The sequence below is a fragment of the Myzus persicae genome, unplaced genomic scaffold (genome assembly GCF_001856785.1).
Source record: "Myzus persicae strain clone G006 unplaced genomic scaffold, MPER_G0061.0, whole genome shotgun sequence".
Classification (NCBI taxonomy): domain Eukaryota; kingdom Metazoa; phylum Arthropoda; class Insecta; order Hemiptera; family Aphididae; genus Myzus; species Myzus persicae.
This window is the reverse complement of record NW_019101233.1, coordinates 1,847-12,937: the sequence shown is the minus strand read 5'-3', so window position 1 is coordinate 12,937 and position 11,091 is coordinate 1,847. Positions and strand designations below refer to the sequence as shown.

Here is an 11,091-nt window from a genome sequence, read left to right as displayed (position 1 = left end):
TATCTTCAGATATTGTTGAGGCCCAAGAGCCGTGGCGAAATACGTTTGAGGAACACCAACCCGTTCGAGCATCCCATGATCTTGTCCAACTACCTGACGGCCAAGGAGGACGTGGACACGTTGGTGAGGGGCATCAAGTTTGTGATGGCCATGGCCGAGACCGATTCTTTCCGCCAGCACGACAGCCGCCTGCACGACGTACCGTTCCCCAGTTGCCAGACCTTGCAGCGACATTCGGACGACTACTGGGAATGCATGGTCCGGCATTACACCGTGTCCACATACCACCCAGTGGGTACAGCCAAGATGGGTCCAGAGGGGGACAAGACCGCCGTGGTGGACCCAAAGCTCCGGGTGTACGGCGTTTACGGACTCCGTGTGGTGGACGCGTCCGTCATGCCTACACTGGTCGCCGCCAACACCAACGCGCCGGTCATAATGATCGCCGAGAAGGCCGCGGACATGATCAAGGAAACATGGCGTGATGAGATACTGCAAAGTGTCAACAAACATGATATCATCACAACGCACGCGGAGATATTGAAGGATAAAAATATATTTTAATTTTTTTTTAAATCCATATATTTTTATAATAATTATTTAAGAACATTTCAGTCCACTTGAAAGTACAAACTTTTATATTTATTTTTTAGTCACATAAATATGTTTTACTTTTTTTATAATGTATTACTAATATAATTACGCATTGTGTTCAATATAATATTTAATTTTTTTAATTTTTAATTTTTCATAATGTTTTTACTGTAGTTATTAGATACATTTTAATTTAGACATTGGTGGTAGAGAGTTTAATTTATTAATCAAAATATTATGTTGAGATTAGACTTCAAACCAAAACCAAATCAAAATATGCATTAAAATAGAATAACATTGAATGTATAATAATATTGTTACAAATTTTTTGAATGTTATTCAGATTCCATACTGTATTGCATTGCAGGTAAATTTCTTAACGTTGTAATAAAATAAACATAACTGATTTTTTTTTATAACTTGTAATTATTTTAAAAATTAATTTATACATTATATTTCTACATCATTATTTGTTAATATTATATATAAAATAGTTATTTTCTAATAAACGCCTCGAGTTTTGTAGGCTGGAATAATGGTATATAATATTTTAATACGCACTAAAATGTATAAAAATATGACATATAATATGCAGTCAAAATCGTAAAAATATGCAAAGAACTTTTTTTACACATATTTCATCGATTCTGAAAATATTTGTTTAACACACTAAAAAAAAATAGTCGCGGTAACCATTTAAACAGTTTATATAACCCTAGATTTCAAGTTAGCATAGCGACAACTATTAATTTAGTTCTTATTACCACTCAGGTTTAGGTGTATTTATTTAGCTATAAACTACTTGTCCAAAATTCATTTTCGGTGTATCGAAAAACTCTAAAAATATTATGCTTTCGAATAAGGAATAAAATTACACGTTATCATTTTAAAAATTAAAAAAATAAAGTATAGATAGGTAGCAACGATAAAAAATAGAAATACTTTTTTTTAGTGAAAAATGACTGTTATATTTTTTTAAAATAATATGTGTCTTGCTCGTTAAATGGGTCACTTGTACGAAAAACGATATTGAGCGAATATAATTTGGCATTCTATACAACATTACTATAATATGCCTACTAAGACGTTCTACGATATAATATTATTTACATTGGTATGATAATAGTTAATTGCACTATTACTAATACGCTTAGTGTGCGGGCCTTCTGCTGTGGTCGGTACTCGGTATCGCCGTTCAAAAACTGACGAACTACGTTGCGCGTGTTGTGTAATATGTGTATAATTTGTGTCTAATGTGTGTTTACAAATAACTTTGAATAAAAAAATGGTAACACAGTTGCTGATAAAAGATGAGTTGCTGCATAGTATAATATAGAATAATAATTAATAACAGGGAATATAAATAATCACAGCAACAAAAATTTATTAGATTATAATATAAATTAATCTCAGCTTTATGGCTTTATTGTTTTCATGAGTTTTCAATATGTACTAGCTGCCCTGTCACGGCGTTGCTTGTTTATTATATAGCTATAAAATCCCCTTTCACCTCGTTAAAGGTTGAATTTTGAAAAATCCTTTCTTAGTGCGCCCCTTCATTGCTTAAGCCTCTGTATAAAACGTCAAGTCTCAAGACCGAGTGGTTTGGACTTGCTGACAATTCGTTGATATTTGATCTATAATTAGTAACTTTGAATAAAGTATACATGCGGCACTGCATTCATCAGTTAATCGTCAATGACCGACAAAAGCCGTATGCTTTTTACCTATTACCTATAATATATAATAGTAAAAATTTTCCCTTGCCCACAATATCTTTTCACGTGCCTCACCGGGCATTGTTCTATAGGTACATCGATTACGCTCATAGATTGCATAGGATGATGTGAATACTGAATATGCGTGATATCGATTTTTGATTTGTGTAAGAGTATAGTTTATTTAACTGTTATTATTGGAAATCAGTGTACTTTTCTATGCATTTTTATTTTTTTAAAAAAAATATATTATTTTGATTATTATCTTACAGGATGTACGCATATTATATTATACCTTTAAAATGAAAAATGTCCTAATAAGTTTTGCTCTTGGTTATCTCTATGTTTATAAAGAAAATTTACTTTAGCAATAATCAATGTAGAGCCGAAAAAATTTGAGTTATCGAATTGAAATTTTGAGGATGGGTGAATATTACAATGTCAAGTTCCTCTAAGAAAGGATTTTTCAAAATTTTGATTTTAAATGGTTGAAATCGGGAAAAATAAATTGTTTGCGTACAATTTGTATATCAATATACATTATATATATTTTACAGCACGGCGACCTGTGGATTTCCATAGCGATATCAACCATAAGTCATACATTTTTGTCCTTTTAACTATGTATTTAATCGGCGTGTAGATATTATGAAGTGTTCCAAGCAGAGCTTATATCAAAAAAAAAAATACCGTTTACCGTTATATTAATATTAAACGTAATGATCGAATGACTGTTTAACGTTTTAAACAATTTAAACGTTATTCAATACTTATGTGTTTAAACGTTTAAACGTTATTTGAATTAATGTAATATTTGAAACTGAAAGTTTTTTAAAGCATTTTTCACCCTTCAGTGTTTGATAATTATAAAAAAATAAAAAATGCTATGCGAAATTACATAATATCTAGAATTGAATGTTAATTCAACATTTGCATTCAAGCATTACATATTTGTATTTATAATTTAAGAATTCATTTTTATATTCTTTTAGAAGAAACTACAAGTCTTAACTTTAGTCAAATTGAGGATAGTTTTTAAATTATCGTTATATGTTATAACTTGCTAGTAATTGTTTATAACTTAAAAATTTATTTTGAAATTAAATTATATGAAAAATAAGTTTATATTTGAATTTTTCATATATTAATGTTATTATGAAATATGGCCACTGAGGTCGGACAACTGCACGCTCTGCTACCAAAAATGTTGCGCCGCGACTGCTCCTAGAACGGCGGCGGTTGTCGGCCGCGACTTGCGGGGTGTTGGAAGGTAAAGGTTACTAATGGTGTGAAATATTAATTAAATATTATTTAGGCTCGGTCGTAAGACAGAGATGTAAGCTGACGGACGAAGGTTGTAGTGGACTTCGCTGGCCGCGGGTGCGTAGAGGGGGGGGGATGACCTGTCGCGGACACTCCACACCGATTGCGGAGACTTGTAAAGCCTTTGGCGATGTACACGGAAAATCAGCCGCGTTCCAACATAGGTAGTAGGTATTTAGTCACAGTTTAAAATAATGTTTTCTGTTATGTTATTCGATATTGATTATAATCGTTATAATCAAGAGAGAGAGTTGAGAGAGAGTTGAATTAATATTATTCTTATATTATCAGTGATGCTGGAAAAATATTAAATGTACCTATGTAAAATTGGGCTGTTTTGGAACCGAATTACAACAAAATGATAACTGTTATACTTTGTGTTTATATGCAATTTTGTCCAAATTTGAACTTAAAATGTCTGTAAAAAATAACTGTATTCATGTGTTTTTTTAGATTTCTTAGTTATAGAAAAACTTATGTCCCTATTAGTCCCGACGTCGGCCGCATCGTATTTTGTACCGTGCAGATCGATAAAAGAAAAACGCCGGTCGTCTTGGTATTGTGTAATAAATATCATATGTTCCATAATGTGTTACACTAGTTTTGTTAATTGTTTTTATTTTTAAATATTATTACTAAACACCAAATATCCATAGTTATTGCCGTCGAGTCGTTGTAAAGCCTTCTTCGGAAATTACCACTGATAAATTAAACAGTCGATTTTAAACATTACCATCCAATTTTTTTATTATGTAAGAACGTTTTTTGTTCAAAAATGGCAAAATTCAGTCGAGACAGTTAACACATTTTCAATGCGTTTTAGGGGGCGTTATCGTTGGCCAGGATTTGCGACAATTGTACTACGCCTTATGGCTTTAGTATGAGTGGCATAACACAATTGCCACACAAAGTGTCTATATTAACACGACGGCTAAACATAATAAAAAATGGTTAGGCCATGAACAGTACCGACAGAGCACGCCACAGTGATATAATAAATTATAATAATATATTAATATCAGCAGTGAATGTTGGACTCCCATCGACCAGGGTCGTATGCATGTACCAGTAGCTTCTCGATATACCTTCGTTTGTCAGTTTTCACGTCGTCGGCGGCGGCGAGTGTCTACGGCGACGCCTCACTGGATATCACGATCACAGCATAAGTACCTGTTACAAATATTCTGTAACTGATGATGTTAGATCGGTTTTATTTTATACAGTTTTACATTCCTTCCATTCCACGCATGTACCTTACAAATGTAAGACATGGCAAAAACTGTTTTGCTCTGGATATAACCAACCAGGCTGTAGTCCAAGCTAAGCAACCAAATTTTCATATTTTTTATGATCGTCTGAAGTTAAAATTTTGATAAAAAAATGTAATTTGGGTACAGCTCCGTGGGTGTTATACAAGTACCTATGATAGTTGATAAATTGTTAGTATTTTTATCTTCACATGAGCAACTCGAAAAGTGTAAATAATATATTCTTTAAATATAGCTCAATAAAAATATATAGGTATATAAATTAAGCACTAATATAAATTAAAATTAATTTCCAATTTGTATAATGTTATTTACCTACTACCTAATATATTAGTCATAGATTTTAGTAAGTATAGTTCAGGATGACAATGTGTATAAGAGGGTTACACATTGAAAATAGCTGTGTACGCCACTGACTACTGTTGATTTTGTCTAACTCATAGAGTATTATTACTCTATGGTCTAACTACGGTTATAGTGTTATCATACATTAATACACATTATTACGCCTTATGGCTTTGGTATGAGTGGCATAACACAATTGCCACACAAAGTGTCTATATTAACACGACGGATAAACACAATAAAAAATGATTAGGCCATGAACATGGACCGACAGAGCTCTCCGCAGTGATATAATAATTAATATAATAATTATATTAACATCAGCAGTGAATGTTGGACTCCCATCGACTAGGGTCGTATGCATGTACTAGTAGCTTCTCGATATACCTTCGTTTGTCCAGTTTTCACGTCGGAGGCGGCGGCGAGTGTCGAAAGCGACGTCTCACTGGAAATCACCACCACAGTGTAAGTCTCTGTTACAAATATTCTGATGACTGATGATCGTTTTTATTTTATACAGTTTTCTATTCCTTCCATTCCACGCTACTCGCATGTGTTGAGAAATACAAATGTAAAACATGGCAAAAACTGTTTTGAGCGGGATAGAACCAATCAGGCTGTAGTAGTGTAATCCAAGCCAAGCAACCGAATTGTAATACTATTAAGAGCAGAATAATTACTATGTATCATTATTTTTATTTTTTTGACATCACAAGTACAAAAAAAGTTATCCGAGTTTTAAATAATGAATTTTTAAACAATTATAACTTTTCTTGTATTTGTGATAACGAAAAACTATGTTGAACAGTAAATGTTCACCTCTTAATGGTGCACACATTTGGTGGCTTAGCTTAGACTACAGAACGAGTGGTCCTATCCCACTCAAAACAGTTTTTGCTATGTTAAGACGTTTGTAAGGCGGATACAACACATAATATATGCGGGTGAGACGTCATCTTAACCGAAGACCGAAATATCCGACAGCGAGCACGTACGGTACAGTCATATACTCATATGGTCATATCATATCCCGATACGAAACGTAAATTTGTAGGAAATTATTATTGATTATTATTTAATTATTAATTATTACTATTATTCAATATCCAAATGTCTCTATAGTCGGTGAGAAGTATACCTATAATAGTGTGTCTGTGTGGCTTGCTTTTTAAATTTCTTGGCAAAATATATAATTTATTCATTAACGTCTATCCCGGTGGCTGGCCTTATACAGATTTTACAAATGACTTTTTACTCTGTCTGTCACCCAAGTAAGCTATGAACGTGATTTTTTAAAACTAAAATACAGAAAGTATAAACATTTATATTTATATAATTAATACACATTTAAGTAGCGCTTCTAAAAGTAAATTAATAAAAAAATGAATAATGATTAATTAAAGATGATTTGTATAGTTTTAATAATATTGTAATAACGTTTTATTTGGAAGTAATAAAGTTTTTGTATTGAATAAATAATTATTTTCTGTTTGGTGAGCCTTTAAGAACATTTCCACGTAACAAAAATACTATCTAATACCTATCCACCTCTGAATTATGTAAGACCTACCTAATTCTTCTTTGAAATTGATTTTGACATATTATCTATATTAACTGGTTTTAGTTTTTTGTTTATTAATATTTTAGGTACCTATACCAAAAAATGTAATTATTTTAAATTGATTCTTAAGTAAAAATGGTGTCTTCTATAAAATATGTTGTATATAAGCATCGCATTAACATTATATTGTTCTAAGATGACATAACGCTGTGTCCAGCGTGACGCGGGTTGCGGCGAAAAACAAAACAGCTTGTATTACGTCGCAATATTTGTTGTAAATTTCAAGTGTCTACAGAAATTTTTTGTTTATTTTTCCTGTTGCTTTTGAAAACTATTGCGAATTTCAATTGTTTTTGCCTCCCGGATGCACCAACTAGATTCACTTTCCTACAAGAAAAGCTGCTATTGAAGAAAATCGAAGCACTTTTAAGCAAGAAACCATGATGACAGACACAAAAAAATATATAAAAACATGCATTATAGTAAAATCAATACATTCATTTCTCCGCTCAGAATCTAAAATATTAAACTAGTTGTAAGTAGGTAGATAAGTGTTAAAAGTACAATCAAATACCACGGTAAACGGAATTAGTCGTAGTTCTTATGGATAAATGATTCGTTATTTCAGTGTTACATTAAATTTATTTTATTTTATTTTTAGTCATTTAGGATTTTGAACCTTACTACCAGGATGCTGCTATAATAGGAACGGTTCAACACGGTAGCCGTGGACCGCTTTGAAGGGTGTTTGAGTGCTTGTTTGTCTTAGGTACCCAAGATGCTTTTCCAACTTCGGAACTTGGTCGTCCCAGTTAGCTCAATTGGCAGACATGATGGCTTTCAATATATTTTACAACGACGCATTGAGCTTAATAGTTGTCTTTATTATATTATTTTTATAATTCTTTGGCTTTTATTTTTCTCCATTCTTGTGAGATTATTGTACCTACTATAATTATAAAACAATTGTGTGGAAAAAAACAGATATATTAAGAAATATAACACTCAATGTTACGATGTAACATGATACATTTATACCGCGAACCATTTGTTCAAAATACCAATCATACTTAAATTATTTGCTTATCTTGAATGTGTCCGGCGTTAACTTAACTGATTAATATTATTATTTTTAATTTTTTCATCAGACACGTACCTTCAATTAATTATTTACCGTAAGAAAGAATAAATACAGTGCAAGCAGAAAAAAAAATTGTTTGTTTGGTCGTTCTGTTAGTTGTTACACTCTGTATAATATACATTTATTTTTTAGAAATATTTTTCATACCTAATGATTTATACTATCGAATTCAAATTAGTACATATCGACTACCAATGTTTTATTATTGTTATTAATATTGTTATTAGTTGATAGTTGGGTTAGTTTAATAATTTGTAAGTTATAGGTAACTATATATTTCTAACATAATTTAAAAAAGAACAAAATATTTTTCTTATACCCAGTCATAATACTACGATTTGATAATACAAAAAACGAAACCTCAACTGTTAATTATTATTCGTTAAATTTAATTATAATATAAATCAGGTTCTAAATTTTTCACCAGACACGTACCTTCTATTAATTATTTACCTCAAGAAAGAATGAAGACAAAGCAAGTACAAAATCATGGCAAAAATGTTAACCTTTTTTTCAATGATAAATCAATCAAGTAGCATTTACAGATTTAACTGAAACTAAGCAATGAGATAGTTAAAATATTATGACTTATCCATCAATTGACAAACATTTTATTTTAAAACGACTGACAAAAATTCTTAATTTTAAGTTCGTATAAATTGCATAAGATGAAGTATGTTTGGTTGATGTCATGCATGACAAAAACGAAAATTTAGTATTTACAATCTGACAAAATGATAACATACGATGTAGGTGTTTAGCAATAATAATATAATAATTTAAATAAATTGTAATATTATGTTTAATTTATTGTTCTCTAGTAATTAATTTCAAATCACAACAAAATATTTATTTGTGTAAATACTTAAAACATTTTCTAGTAAAATACTTACAATATGTTTTAATATTATTGTTATTAAAGCAATTTATTTTACTAATAGACATTAGCAAAGCAGTAGGTTACCTAAAAAAATTGAATTTGAAAAAATCATTGAGTGCATACAATGATATTCTTAAAAAAATTCAATTTGGTAGGTATCATGAATAATATTTATAAATTACAATGTACAACAAACTAACTATGCTTATTATTCTTAATTTAAATATCTAATTTTATTCAAATTTGAACTTAAAATATCCATCATCTATAAAATATTGTGCTAATATTTTTTTTTTTTTTTCATTCCATTTTGAAATACTCGTGAGAAACATTGTATTACATGCATTTTTAGAATTAAAATCGCGATGTACACGATTCGGCGGGAAAATCAGCCGCGTTCGAACATAGATAGTAGGTATTTTTAGTCACAGTTTTAAATAATGTTTAATGTTATGTTATTTGATATTGATTATAATCGTTTATCGTTTCTGTTTCGTTATTCGTTATCCATTTCTTATCGTTTATCGTTTACCGATATGCTACCCGTTATCGATTTCAATTGTTTATCGTTTAACGATGTGTTATTTGTTACCGATTTCAATCGTTTTTTGAATAGTTTAACGTTACACTTGTAAAGTCGTAACGTTATGTAAACGTTTTGAAGCCCTGGTTCCGAGAAGTAAAATTCTACAATCTATCTATAACTATCTATGTATATAAAAATAAATACCTATTTCCCTTAGTCTAGGCACCACGATTTTTCCGTATCATTTAAAACAGATCCATCTTCTATTGTCTATTTTCTATGATATAAAACAGTTAAATTATAATTTCTTACTGCTCATTTCACAGTAGAACCAATCGGAAGATGAATGAAAAATTGTACAGTGAGTGTTTGTTCATCATGGTTAGTTCAACTCGTTTAAGCAATCATACTAAAAAATGTTAAACAAACTTAAGTCACGCTCGGGCCGCCGTGTCATACAACATGTGACATGACGTGTATACGTATACAATTAGCAGTTTTATTTTAATAAATAAAAAATAAATATAAATATAAATATTTTTTGGCTGCCATTGGTTAATTGGGCAGATTAGGTTTAAGAATGCATCAAATCGAATTTTAGTACATTGCCTACCAAGGTGGCTGTCGGCCGAGTTACACTTATAGCCGCTCATCGGCATGAACACAATCAAAATAATTAATAAAATTAAAATTAAACATATTATTCATACAGAGTGGGGGCCGCAATTCACCGCAGGTAGATGGCCTACTTGATGATATACTGTTCACATTATCACACGCGAGTCTCTTATAGAGTTGACATTTTTAAAGAGCAACGAAGTGCTACCCTAACCCTAGGGATCAGCTTCATTTGTAAATATTATTATTATTATTGTTATTACTCGTATTTTTGTTTTATTAATTCAGCTAATACAAATATTTGGCACTTGATAGCATTAAGTAAAATAAATTATTTTCTTCTTTAAAACACAACAACATGTGTTGATTTAAGAATTTCGTTGTGAGAAAGCAAAAATTACACTCGGGCGAAGACGGGTAATTTTAGCTAATTAAACAAAAAATTAATTATTTATTTGTTTTAATACTGTTATAGGTACTTAACGAAATATTTTTCAATTGAACTAATAAAATCTAAGATATCAATAAACATATAGGAGACCGCCAATTTAACTCATCAACGTCCAGACCAAACCGCTCGGTCTTGAGACTTGACATTTTATTCAGAGGCTTAAGCAATGTAGGGGCACACTAAGAAAGGATTTTTCAAAATTCAACCTCTAACGGGGGAAAGGGGTTTTTTTATATCGCTATATAATAAACGAGCAACGCCGTGACGGGGCAGCTAGTTTAAACATATTGAAAACTCTTGGAAACAATTTGTTTTTACAAGTGTTTGAAATTCATATGTTATCTGCACAATTTGTCAAAATTCCAAAGATATATTCATTATTTTGTTGTCAGAGACGTTTAAAATATTCAATTTTTATATCTAAAGGTTGAAAAGAGAATATCTACAAAGCTCTTCATAAATGGTTATTACTGAAACACAACAATTGAAAAAAGTATTTATGCACGAATTTTTTTTATGAAACTTGAACATTTTACGTGCATTTAAGTACATGATTATATTGTGTACTACTAAGTGTTGCCGCCGAAGCGCACAAGTAATCACAATAATCACGTTGTATTGTTTTTTTTTTTGTAATAACTATTATTGAAAGTGTCTTGTGAGTTA

General features: G+C 30.9%; 1 protein-coding gene across 1 annotated transcript; it reads left to right on the top strand.

The window, feature by feature from the left end:
• The first annotated feature begins 15 nt into the window (after positions 1–15).
• Positions 16–645, top strand: LOC111028282 (glucose dehydrogenase [FAD, quinone]-like). Its single transcript, XM_022306866.1, has one exon. It carries the CDS (start codon positions 76–78, stop codon positions 562–564), a length of 489 nt encoding a protein of 162 aa, XP_022162558.1. The 5' UTR covers positions 16–75; the 3' UTR covers positions 565–645.
• Positions 646–11,091: the final 10,446 nt, after the last annotated feature.